The sequence below is a fragment of the Psittacula echo genome (assembly GCF_963264785.1).
Source record: "Psittacula echo genome assembly, chromosome: Z".
NCBI lineage: Eukaryota > Metazoa > Chordata > Aves > Psittaciformes > Psittacidae > Psittacula > Psittacula echo.
In genome coordinates this window covers 31,246,421-31,259,910 of record NC_137742.1, presented here as the reverse complement: position 1 = coordinate 31,259,910, position 13,490 = coordinate 31,246,421, and the positions used below count along the sequence as shown (strand labels likewise).

Here is a 13,490-nt window from a genome sequence, read left to right as displayed (position 1 = left end):
ATTTACCAGTAACACTGGAAAAACTACAAATGCAGCAATATGACAGAAGAAACTACAAAATATCTGGGGAAAAACCAGATTATTAGTTTAAAAAAAAAAGTGCCAAAACTTCAGCAATAGAGGATACTACTAGTAAAATAAGTTAGAATTGATGGGGGATGATGACAGTGTCAGAACTGCTTAATTTTGCTTAACTGCACACGATTAAAGCTAACTGAGGTATTTTATAAAGCTTTATGTGCTACACCAAAGTTTGCCTTCAGTACAAATTTTATTTCCATGTGAGATAAGTTTTTATCTTTACCTTTAAGACTCTTAAGAGTCTGTATCATCTATCACTGCCCTTGTTTCTGTGTTTTCAGTGCCTTGCAATTTTTTTATTATCACCAAAAGATACTGCACCGTAATAAAGCCACAGCTTCATTCTCTTATGATCCACCTTTCTGAAACATATGTATATCGTATTTATCAAGCTAAATATGTATACATCATCTAACTCTCAACTATTTCTTTCATTCACAGGTCTTTCAATTACGTTATTCTTCGGGACCAGGTTACTGAAGTAGTGAGATGCTGGATCACTCCTCACCAATTCATCTAAAGTTTATTTTAATACAAAGAACTACAGTTCATTCTCCAGGGGAAAAATGAATGAAAACTACTAAGGAAAGCTTTTATCAAAAAACACCCCAACGCTTAGTATTATTATATGTTTTCACAAGATAAATATCATTTAAGTGTATATACAATTGAGTTTGTATAAGCACAAAAATTAGTAACAAAACACTTCATTTGCAATAGTTTAACCAGAGTAAGAAGTAAAAACCCTACTTACTGAAACAGCTATCATGGTGCTGTCAGGCCGCCATTCTGCTTGTTTGTATGGTCCAAACTGAGAAGCTGCTTTTGATAGTTCCTTGTAGCTTATAATTAATACACTCGGCTGGAGAAAAAAAAGGAAAAATTACATCTCGTCTCTAGAAGGAATGGGATGTCTGCTATACTGCGACACTGTAAACACCTATGTACCCTTAACAGCAACAACAAGTTTCCCTTGAGAAGGGAGGTTAAAAAATTAGGGCATGTTTGACAATGCACCACACAATAGTGCTTTTAAAGGGAGTATATGCAGAACTCCTGCCACACGGTCATTCCTAATGTCACTTTCAAACCCAGGATATTCAAATAAAACACTTCATTTGCTCAGAAAGGAGAAAGAACAGAATACACAAGGAGTTTCAAGTTAGATGAAGGGTGACTGAAGCAACTCACACAGGCTCCTATAATGAAAACAACTGTCAAATTAACTAGGATAAAATATTTGACAGAGTATTTGGTTTAACCCATTTGCTACAATGCTACTAAATGGATGGGCTATAGGATTTAAGAGACTCATAATTAGGAAATCTGATTTGTATTTCTTCAAGAACATACTGCCAGAAATTGTGCAGAAAATCCACCTCTACAGTCTGATGAAAATATTTTTGCATATGACGAGATGCGCTCAATTAGCATCTTTCCTCCTAGGAATGAAGAAGAGCTTTAAGGTCACGAAGGCCAGAAAAAGCTACCATAGGCATTAAGCATTCATTCCCTTTCACAAAAGCAGTTGAGAATTGTTACACAAAAACCTAATGCAAAGTTACCCATCCCTTCCTTGCTCCAGTACTTAGAATCATTCTTCCTCCTTAAATATATTTAAGAACTCTTTGTTCATTCTTGCTCTTTCAGCTTAGATAGGTATTGCCCCTTCTGCTACCCTCTACCACTTGAGGTGGGGATGAAGAAATTTGTGCATAAATATTAGACGACAACTTTATTTCCTCAGCTTTCGCTAAATTTAACCAACCACACTTTTCCTTCTAAGTAAAGGAAATTTCTCCTCATCTTCATGACAGGTGCTCTCCCTAACTTTATGAGTGCCAGGTTTTCCTTTAAATTGCAGCAGCAAACTGAGCACACTTCTCGAGTTCCTGGAAGGGAACCAAAAGGCTGAGCAGAAATCACTCCTTTTACTGAAAGTAATCGTTAAACCATTTGGTAAAGCTTGTCATCCATCACTATGACCACTTTGCATCCTGTAAACAGCACTACTACTTCAATTTCACACCCACATAGAAATGAATTTTCAAAAAAAAAAAAAAGTTAAATACTTATATTGTAAGGTATAACAAGCAAACTAATCTTTAAGAACTATTTATAGAATCACAGAATAGGTAGGATCAGAAGGGACCTACAAAGGCAATGAGCAGGGGTATCTTGAATTAGGTCAGGTTGCTCAGAACCATATCCAGCCTTGAATGTCTCCCTGGATAATGTATCCACCACCTCTCTGGGCAACCTGTTCTAGTATTTTATCACCCTCATTGTAAAGAATTTCTTCCTCACATCCAGTCTGAATCTCCCAGCTTTTTCAATTCATGTAGCTTCCTTTGCAGATACTTGCAAGTCATATTATCTAACATTAAATAAGTAATTATTCTTAATATATTCTTACTGATTGTTCTCATGAACTACATAGCCTTTCACTACTTTGCTAGATCTACCTTAACTGCCTTATATAAAAAGAGGAAAAAGTGCCCTGTGACAGTACAATCTTGGTAATCTACATCATTAATTTTAGATTTGGAAACTGATTGTAAGGCGCTTCCATGCTTCAAGCATTTTCACAGCAGGCAAAAAAACGTTTTAGAAGCTCATTAACAATTTTCTTCCTATACTGCTGCTTTTACAGAACATGATGACAGTATTTATACTGTAAAGTTCTTGTGACATTTATTCATAAGAAAGCTACTATTACACTTTAGAACCTGGAGGAACGTCCTACATATATAGCAGATAAAAAATTCATGCAAATTGATTTTTTAAACTAATCTTATTTTGTGACTTACAGATGAGGACTAAAAGCGTTAACATTAAGACTGCAAGCAACCATTTCTACCTTTTTGCAGTTAAAATAACTTCTTTCTGATTAGAAATCAGACCCACTTCTAAGTCAATAGGTCAAAGGCTACCCAGCTAATGGTTAAACCATAAATGTTTCACTGATACCATTTATCTCCACATACCCCACAACTCAAAAGAGTATCCCCCTGTTTACAAGCTTCACACTGAAGTGTGAAATGCTACAAGGGTAACAAAGCTAGAACAGCAGCTCGATATCCTGCTCTGCTCATACAAGAGAGGGAAATAGTAATTTTACATCTGAAGTCATTTATTACATCAGAAGTCACCAAAGATGTTTAATAGCACAGGAGTATGTTCTATAAACAGGAGTATATTGGCCTAATTTTAATTATTTGCCCCAAGCAGAGCAAGCCCTCACACACACATTTTTACAAAAGAAAACACCTTCAGTTCTTAAGGAAGAAACAACAGAAGGCTAAGAAAGAAAGAGGTGAGTAAGCAAGTCTTCACTCAAATTGCAACTTGAAACTAGAAAAAGCTTACCAAAAATAGATAAGAAGCTTGTCTGGCATTTTACAATCTGCTGCAGAGAAAATCTAGTATTTCAATATGTTTTGATTTTGCCTCTCAGGAGGAATGTACAGTCAGACAAAACAGATGCAGAACAGTGGAGCTGAATGTTCACAAGATAACAACAATTGGGAGGAAAGAAAGATAACTTTAAAAATAACAGAGTTGTATCATTACCAAAGAGTAAACAAATCCTCCAGTGCTCTAGTGAATGCTACTGAAAAAACTCAAACAGACCTTCATGTTCCCGCAGTTCAATACACTTTATTTTCACAGTATCACAGTATGTTAGAGATTGGAAGGGACCTCAAAAGATCATCTAGTCCAATCCCCCTGCCAGAGCAGGAACACCTAAATAAGGTTACATAGGAATGTGTCCAGGCGGGTTTTGAATGTCTCCAGAGAAGGAGACTCCACAACCCCCCTGGGCAGCCTGTTCCAGTGTTCTGTCACCCTCACTGAGAAGAAGTTTCTTCTCAAGTTTAAGTGGAACCTCTTGTGTTCCAGTTTATACCCATTACCCCTTGTCCTATCATTGTTTGCCACTGAGAAGAGCCTGGCTCCATCCTCATGACACTCCCCCTTTACATATTTAGATACACTAATAAGGTCACTCCTCAGTCTCCTCTTCTCCAAACTATAGAGACCCAGCTCCCTCAGCCTTCCCTCATAAGGGAGATGCTCCACTCCCTTAATCATCTTAGTTGCCCTGTGCTGGACTCTCTCCAGCAGGTCCCTGTCCTTCTTGAACTGAGGGGCCCAGAACTGGACACAATATTCCAGATGCGGTCTCACCAGGGCAGAGTAGAGGGGAAGGAGGACCTCTCTCGACCTACTGACCACCCCCCTTCTAATACACCCCAGGATGCCATTGGCCTTCTTGGCCACAAGGGCACAGTGTTGGCTCATGGTCATCCTGCCATCCACTAGGACCCCCAGGTCCCTCTCCCCTACACTACTCTCTAACAGGTCGTTCCCCAACCTATACTGGAACCTGGGGTTGTTCCTGCCCAGATGCAGGACTCTACACTTTCCCTTGTTATATTTCATCAAGTTTCTCCCTGCCCAACTCTCCAGCCTGTCCAGGTCCCGCTGGATGGCAGCACAGCCTTCTGGCGTGTCAGCCACTCCTCCCAGCTTAGTGTCATCAGCAAACTTGCTGACAGTACACTCAATTCCCTCATCCAAATCATTGATGAATATATTAAATAATACTGGTCCCAATACTGACCCTTGAGGCACTCCACTAGATACAGGCCTCCAACTAGACTCCGCCCCATAGACTACAACTCTCTGGCTTCTGTCCTTCAGCCAGTTCGCAGTCCACCTCACTACCTGATCATCCAGGCCACACTTCCTCAATTTAGCTATGAGGATGCTGTGGGAGACTGTGTCAAATGCTTTGCTGAAGTCAAGGTAGACCACGTCCACCGCTCTGCCATCATCCATCCACAATGTTATTTCCTCATAAAAGGCTATGAGGTTGGTCAAGCATGACTTCCCCTTGGTAAAGCCATGTTGACTGCCCCTCATAACCCTCTTATCCTTGACATGCCTTAAGATGGCATCAAGGATAAGGTGTTCCATCACTTTCCCAGGGATGGAGGTGAGGCTGACCGGTCTATAGTTACCCGGGTCCTCCTTCTTGCCCTTTTTGAAGACTGGAGTGACATTTGCTTTCCTCCAGTCCTCAGGCACCTCTCCCGTTTCCCAAGACTTGGTAAAGATGATGGAGAGTGGTCTAGCAATGACTTCTGCCAGTTCCCTCAGCACCCACGGGTGCATCCCATCTGGACCCATGGATTTATGGATGTCCAGATTGCTCAACTGGTCCCTAACCCATTCCTCGTCGACTAAGGCAAACTGCTCCATTGACCTGACTTCATCTGAGGTCGCAGGAGTACAGGGTTCTTCCTTTGGTTCTTCCTTTGGATGTTCCACTATGACAGATGAGCTACATGTCACCATCAGGACAAAATATCTAAGCAACCAACCACAAAACAAAAGAGAACAGCGAACCCATGGTGGAAAAACTTGGAATTGATACTATTTTACTTAACTCTACCTGACCAAATACAACATCTTTCCAGTTTCCCTTTTTTAAGCAGTAACTATGAGCAGCATAAGTAGTCTCAGAACACTGAGCCATACAAACTACTTTTTATGAAGAAATCTATCAAGATACACAAACCCTGCGGCAAATTCTCTCAGCAAGCTTAGACATGAGATATTACCACTTCACTTCTCTGAACATATTCTACTACATTTGATGCAAAAAGCAAATCAAGTAGACATTTAAACCCTAAACTAAGATGTGAATGTTGCTCTGAATAGGCCATTTTCAAGTGGGGCAAGTAGTACAGATTTCAGCAGCAGCCCTCCTATGAGCAAGTGTCCTAACTGGGATGTTTAAAGGGCTTTGAAGAAATGATACATTAACCAACTGGAGAGAGGTATAACCATTGTTAATTTGACAGAATGTAAAATAATGAAAATTTCAGTTTTCCTTAGTTTGGATTCTGTGGTTTGACTGCTGCAGGTTAAGGATAAACTGTGCATTTAGTCAATTTAACAAGTAGGTCACCAGATACAATGGAAAACTACTAGATGAAGTTTGAGAAGTAAACACCTAACAGCACGTATGCATCCAGACACTGAAACTTCTTAGCACTCCCTTATTTTCAGTTGCTCTCTCATCATTAATTCACTTGAACCTAGGAGGACAGACAGCAAGACAGGAACACTGTTTTCTCCAGTCATCCAAAAAATTACTAAAAATATGAAGTAATACTTTGGCTCAGGTGTATTATTTAGTTGAGTAAGACACCAGCACGCCCATGACTTTTATCCAAAACAAAATTATTACATCTGCATTGCATATGAACAGCAAAAACATATCCTTGCCTGAATTCTAATAATGTTACATCAAGCAAGTGATACAGTCATATTCAAATTCTTACGCAGTGCAAAGTTAAATTATTGTTTTAAATACCTATAAAGTTGCACTGAATCCCACTATGTCTGCTCAAATAATATGCAAGAACACTGAGTTCTGAATGTTTTGTCTAGCTTATCCATAGCCAACATATTCAACTTTGAACTGTTTTTTGTTTTGCTCTTTTTATTGTAACTACAAATCTAAAGTAACTTGAATTTTAAACCCAATTAAATTTCACAATCCTTAATACTTTCTTCTCTCTTTTAAAGGATTCTCATCTTTAATGTCACCAATTCACTATTGATAATTTACTTTCTAATGAATTTTTTACATTTAATTATGGCTTTCAGAGACTGAGTATCTGGAAAACTGTCTTTCATAAGTATTATGTCCAGGAAGAAGATTCTTGTATTTGCTGAGAGCAAGCAACAATATTAGCAGCTGACAACATGGTATTATGTATGGGTTTGGTTTTTTTAATTTAACCAATACGCAAACCTTTATGGCTGTAGAAAACTGTTAAAATCCAAATATTCTTATCCCCTAACAATTTAGTATTCTAGACATTAAAAATTAATCTCATTTAGAATCAAGAGTCAATTTCTTTCAAAACCACAAATGCTCTGTTTAGTTTCATAAGACAAATGCTTCAATGCTTCATTAGGCTGTAGGCACAAGACAAGAATCAAAACCAAGCTGTTCTGATGAGCTTATGATCTAAGTGACAAAGATAAGGCTGAGAGAAAATAGAACAAAAGTCTGATGCGCTTTATTTCACCATTAGATAGTCTGTGCTCCACTTAAAAGGCTGAAGCTTTATAGGCTTATAAACTAAAAATCAGAAAGGTTAGAGGGAGAAATGAAAAACATGTACACATAAGGAAGGGGAAAGGATATTTGTAAGCACTAGCAGACGGTGGAAAAAAAAAAAAAAAAAAGAGTACCACAAAACCCCATTTTGCCAGTAGCAGAGATACTAGATAGCACTGAAAGAATTTTTAACAGCAAGGTTAATCATAACAATGTAACACCTTTAGTTCAGTTTTAAGGGCAGATGGAAAGCTTAGAATCAGCAGAGAATCCATTCAACAGACACAGCACAGTTCCCAATACAGTAGTCTACATAAACTATTGCGAAGAGTTCAAACAAACCAAAGTGCATCAGAAGTGTCAATCACAACCTCTCACATGTGAAAGTTTTTAGTTAACCTGCTGCTCAGGAACACTGCCAATAAGAAAGACCATATTCTATAGATTATTGCTACTCATCAACCCCATGAATTGCTAAATGCTTAAATTTGGATTAAGTGTAACTGCATGTGATGAAGAACCTCTAACCTCATCTCTGGTCTCATATTGGCAAACCACTCTGTTATGTCCAACTAATTGGACAATCAAAACTCGTAACTGAGGATGCTTTTCTCTTCATGCAAGTAATTCTGACAAGTCCTTCAGGGGTCATCTATTTTATATTAATAAAGGAGACAACAAAAACCGGGTTCAGGCCTACTGAATACTGAATATTTCCATGAGAATTCTACATTCAAATAATAAATCCATCAGTCTAACAGGTATTTCTCACTTCCCTAATTATGTAACCACAAATACATCTTTGTAACAGAAGCAACAGCACAACTGTTACTATTATTGATACATAAAAAGAAATGGCCTTCTCAGATAGATGTCTGATGGATATCCGTAAGAGGTTGTATCTCAGGGGTTAAATTACTAAGGAAAAAACACAGCAGAAGAGTCAAGACATCTCAGTTTGCATTGATGCTATCTGGGTTATATCATTCACAATACAAAATCATTTACACCATTATCTTCTGTTGCCCATTTTCCAATCAAACTCTAAATGAAAATGCTATAGAGATTGTATCTAACCCTATCTAGGAAAATGGCCATATACAATAATTAAGTAATTATTCTGCTTACAGTTCTGAGATGAAAGCATAATCCTGAATACATGGTGAAAATGTTTAATTTTTTAATGGCCTACTTAAAAACTGCTCTTTTTTTGGTATATTTATTTATATATCCTATGAACCATGAGCACTAGTGCCACAAGTAACTCCAGTTATATCATGCCAAAATTCCAGGTTACAGAGATCACTTCTTTATCAGAAGAACAGTCCCCTGTTTTTTCTATTTAACTACCATGTATGCTTAGATTTAAAGCATGTAGCAAGTCCAACAGCTGAAGACTGAAATGCATGTAAGAGTGAGTTATGACAGCTCTGTTTATATAGACTTATTCAGCATTTAGAATGAACACAGAATATTTGACAAGGTAATTTTCTGAAATGCATGCTTTTCCATAAGCTTATAGTTCATTTAGGTGATCTGATTCAGCATCAGATCATCATAAAAAAAAAAAAAACCAAAACCAAAAAACCCACACAGGGAAGTTTAAAACCATGGGTAAGTTAAGTGTAAATCATAAGCTGATAAGCACTTAGGTAATTAAGAAATGCTCCTCAGAATTAGTAGTTGAAGCAATCTTGGCTTCAAAGAATTTACAAAACAGGTTTTGACTGGCAGAGTTGTAGCAGATAGTCCAACAACCTCCAGGGGTTTTCATTAAATATTCAAGCCCTGTCATTATTCCTGTCATTGCCACAAGTTTTTTAAGGTTAGAGAAAGGAAATTATGAACTATATTTACACATACAATTAGATCACCAGACCATTTTTCTCGCACACAATTCGCTCTTCATCACTTACATGAGAAACTCCACTCATCTATCATACCTCCTTCCTCAGTTGCCTACATCTTCCTTTAATATCTAGAGCCCTGTGGGTAAGTATCTAGAAATCCCTGTACTGCCTCATGATCTTATTTCATGAGATAACCAAATCAATTTAAAATTAAACACCAGTACTGTTAAAGGAGTAACAATTTCAACAAGTCAACTACAAAGCTCCTTTGATCCCTCCATGCCCAGAAAAAACAGGCTTCTATTTGTTCAGCAAGCTGAACAACCCTGTGAAAACCACCACTTGTCCAACATGAGAGCTGCTAAAACACAGGTGAAAGCAGGAAAGCTCACAGCTGCCTTGTGAAACTTCACCTTTAATTCCCAAGTTAATCCATTAAACATCAATTATCTCATTCTAGCATTTCAGAAAGTTTCTTACAGGAACTGAAGTTTCTCATTTCAAACATCCAAGTACATAACATCACCATAGTTAACAACATTGACTAACTCTCCAATGCTGTCAATGAGAACAGTTTCACTGGCTCTTAGCATCAAAGACTCTTCTCAGACACCTGTTCCAAAATGTCTTCTGATTTAAGAAAAATACTTGGAACAGTAGTCTCCAAAGTGGGACGCATTGAAGACAATCTACTGGAGTGCAAGAAAATACTTTTTATACCATTAATAAATAAAGTAAAAATTAAAAAAAGTGTTTATTTTAGCCTTAACTTTTTTTTTCTTTAATTAATTTTCAAACATTGGAACAAGCTTCCTAAAGAGGTGGTTGATGCGTGAGCCTGTCAGCATTTAAGGGGCATTTGGACAATGCCCTTAATAATATGCTTTAACTTTTGGTCAGTCCTAACTTGGTCAGGCATGTGGGCTAGATGGTCACTGTAGGTCCCTTTCAACTTAAACTATTCTATCCTACTCTATTTTTTAATTTCTATGTTGTGTATGCTTGATAATGTGCATATTAGTACAGTAGCATATGCATACATTTTATAAGTAAATGTACACACATGGGCTGTGCATGCTCAAAAAATCTTTCACCAATACTGGTACACGATCAGAAATATTCACCACTGTCTAACCACATTCCAAAATAACACATAAAATATTAAAGTACTTTTTGGCTCAAAACCATTCAGAATTCTAGCTGTTCTTACCTACACCATTTACCCCAGTTTCTAATCTTAATACCTACATTCTTTCCAAACCAGAAAACAAGCCACACTCTAGATAAAGTTTATTTAGTTCCATTAGTTCTTAACACACAGTAGGTGCAGAGGAGCTTTAAACATCACTATTTCACCTGAAAAATACACATACGTAAACTCACACACCTGGAAGTATTTCAAAGAACCCCGTTTTAGAAAAATTCAAAACAGAACTTCTGCAGAGTCATGATCTCATTCTTACATGAAACCTCTTATATTTAGTTGAGATAGTAATAAGTCTAAACAAGAACATTAGCCAGCAGGGTATTCTACTTAACGAAATTTAATTTGTTCAACCTGACCAGAACTCAGCCTTGTTCCACAGACACTTCTGACAAACGAAAACACAGAATGCAATAATTTTAGTATGTTTTACAAAAGTTTCACCTTCAAAACAAGCAAATATCAGAACCAAAAAGCAACAAAACAAACAAAAATTCCCCACCCAAAACCCCAGCTATAGGTATAAAACTAATGCAAGAGATTGTCTTAAAAATGCTGTTAACAGAAACCTTTGTCTTAGAGGAATTTTCTATAGCTGGACATCCACAGAGCTGGTGAGATTGTAACATAATTTTTACTGTAAGACCAGGCAGTGAACAAGCCTGACAAAGCCAGCACCTTCCTCAAAAGCACCCCTTACATACTGAATTAAAATCATAGAATCATAGAATAGTTAGGGTTGGAAAGGACCTTAAGTTCATCTAGTTCCAATCCCCCTGCCATGGGCAAGGACAGCTCATCCTAAACCATGTCATCCAGGGCTCTGTCCAAACTGGCCTTGAACACCGCCAGGGATGGAGCATTCACAACTTCTCTGGGCAACCCACTTCAGTGCCTCACCACCCTAACAGTAAAGAGATGTTTTCTTAAAAAAAATTAATGACCTGTAAGTTTGCTCAACCTTTCTGCATCAAGCACATTCTTTTCATGCTCTGTCTGTAGCCAGTTATACAACATTTAACACTTGAACACAAGTCCAAGCATGTAAGCTAATGAACATCATCCTCAGGAACAGATCAGAAAGTAAACGACATTATAGACAATAGGGCACATCATTAGAAGTATTCCACAAGTCTGCTGGTTTTTTACGTATTTTCCTGGAAAAGGTGAGCAGCTGTGCTCTGTTGATGGACTACGCCCCCGGGGTTCAACAACTGGCAAAAGCCAGAAGAACATGCACTTCATCTATATTATGTGCCACAAACCTATGAAAACATTAGGCCACGTGATGATGCTCCCGCAGCATAGTTGCTGGGCTGGTATGCCCTAGTTGGATACTTGCACAGGTTAAAAAACACAGCATCAGCACCCCACCCAAGAACTAATGAACAGCCATGCAGAGCTCAAGATATGTTAAAGTGATGAAATCTCAGCATAACTTAGAGCAAAATTTTAAGGCTATTACTGTCATTTGATACCTTCTACTATCAGCTTTTTAAAGTTGGATTGATAGTTTTCTCTCGTAATCTGCGATGAACTCTATAAATTATCTGGAGTTGGAGGTATTTATAGACAGATTTAGGATCTAATCTAAGTGCTATTTAAAAGGATCCAGCATCAAACTTTAAATTCAGAATCACAGCTGTTTCATTGACTGCACCAAATCAAACTGACAAACAGCATTTCTGTTACCACATTAAACTCAAAGTGAATTAAAAGTAAGGCATTTAATATAAATTATTCAGTTAGTCTCAAACTGGATGTTGCTAGCACAGCAACTTCCATGCAAAAGCCGTAACACTGTTTAGGGCCACACCACTTTTCAACTTTTCATGAAAAGTTTGTGAACTTTTGTGCTATACCATTACACAGAATGTTATAGTCTGTTCTGTCTTCCATAAAAGTTTCGTATCTTTATTTCTTTTATATAAAGCATACAATATACGAAGGCAGACTACATGAAACGTATCTGCAAAATAAGCATTGCTACAAACACTCTTTATATTAAGCTTAAGCACTACTTAAAATCAAAATAATAAAAAAAAAGTTGGGTAGAATTCTCATTTTCAGGAATAACCAGTGTTAACTCCGAAGCTGACTGATCTTAAGTGTTTTCTTTACACTACTTGCTACGAGTAAACATTGTGGCTTAACCACTCTAATTCACAAATAATGAAGCATTCTCTAAGCTTCAGTCCCAAATTTTACAACCCTTTCTAATTTACAGATGAGGGGGCTTTTCAGCTGGGAGAGCTGGGTCTGAAGGCTAACAGGAGGATGAATACTTACTCTGCAGTACCAGACGCTTAGCTGAGATGGGGATAACACTGCGAAGAAAGCTCTCTGGGGATCCGTCTGGATGTGAAGAGGTTGCTCCAGGGACTCCAGAGGACATAGCAGCCTCTTGGGCCAGCCGCTGAGAAAATACATGGCTGCAGATTTCCCTTTTCCCGAGAAGCAGGGTCTCAGCTTTCTCTAGCCTAGGCGAGGGACACAGGGGACATCAGAAGAAGGAAAGAAGTAGAAGGGCTCGCTAGCCGCTCGACGGCCTTCGGAGGAAGGGCTCTGACCAGGGGACCTGGGCCGATCATGCATAATCACCGGCGAAGCGACAGGACCCCTTGGCACACCACCGCCGCCCTGGAGAGAGGCGAGTAAGGCCTCCCCGCCTCTTAGGTGTATGGGCCGTCGCCCCTAGCAGCCGCCGTGCTCCCTTGCAGGCGTGCGGGAGAGTAGCGCCGCAGCCGCCGAGGGCAGACACGGAGGCAAGTCCGGGGTGGGGCGACAGCCAAGCGTCCCGCGGCCTGAAGGAGGCGGAGGGGGAAGCGGCCGGTCACTGCTCCGAGCGGGCCCTCGGGAGCTGCGGCGGCTGCAGTGGAGGCTCCTCCCTCCTGCGGGTGCCTCGCCCACCCGCTCTTCGCGACGCTACCGCCGCCGAGGCCCCTGTCGCCATCTCCCTCCTCCTCCCCCGCTACGGCGACTAAGCGCCCCAACCCCGAGCGCGACGGCTGCCCCGCGGCGACCGACGGGGCTGGGCCGGGGCGGGGCCGCGCCCACAGAAGCCCATTGGCCCCGGCGGCAGGACAGCTCGGAAGTGACGTCCGTGTCGCCCGAGGTTCCCAGCCCCGAGTAACTGTGTCAAGGTTCCGGGAGAAAAGAGTCGCTGGGCCGCCGGAGGCGACGCGACGCCAGAGCGGGAGGGGGCAGCTCT

The 13,490-nt window shown here is 39.7% G+C and overlaps 1 protein-coding gene across 8 annotated transcripts in view; it reads right to left on the bottom strand.

The window, feature by feature from the left end:
* RIC1 (RIC1 homolog, RAB6A GEF complex partner 1) overlaps nucleotides 1–13,263 on the bottom strand; it is a 48,261-nt gene extending 34,998 nt beyond the window's left edge. For 5 of the 8 annotated variants that reach the window (XM_080636930.1, XM_080636936.1, XM_080636934.1 and 2 more), the window contains exons 1-2: nucleotides 12,569–13,263; nucleotides 836–943 (exon numbers count right to left, since the gene is read on the bottom strand). In XM_080636930.1, the coding sequence (XP_080493056.1) occupies nucleotides 836–943; nucleotides 12,569–12,709 (249 nt within the window). In that variant the 5' untranslated portion in view covers nucleotides 12,710–13,263. The remainder of the gene's footprint in view (nucleotides 1–835; nucleotides 944–12,568) is intronic. The other 3 variants (XM_080636932.1, XM_080636935.1, XM_080636938.1) reach the window with 3 other exon arrangements.
* Nucleotides 13,264–13,490: the final 227 nt, after the last annotated feature.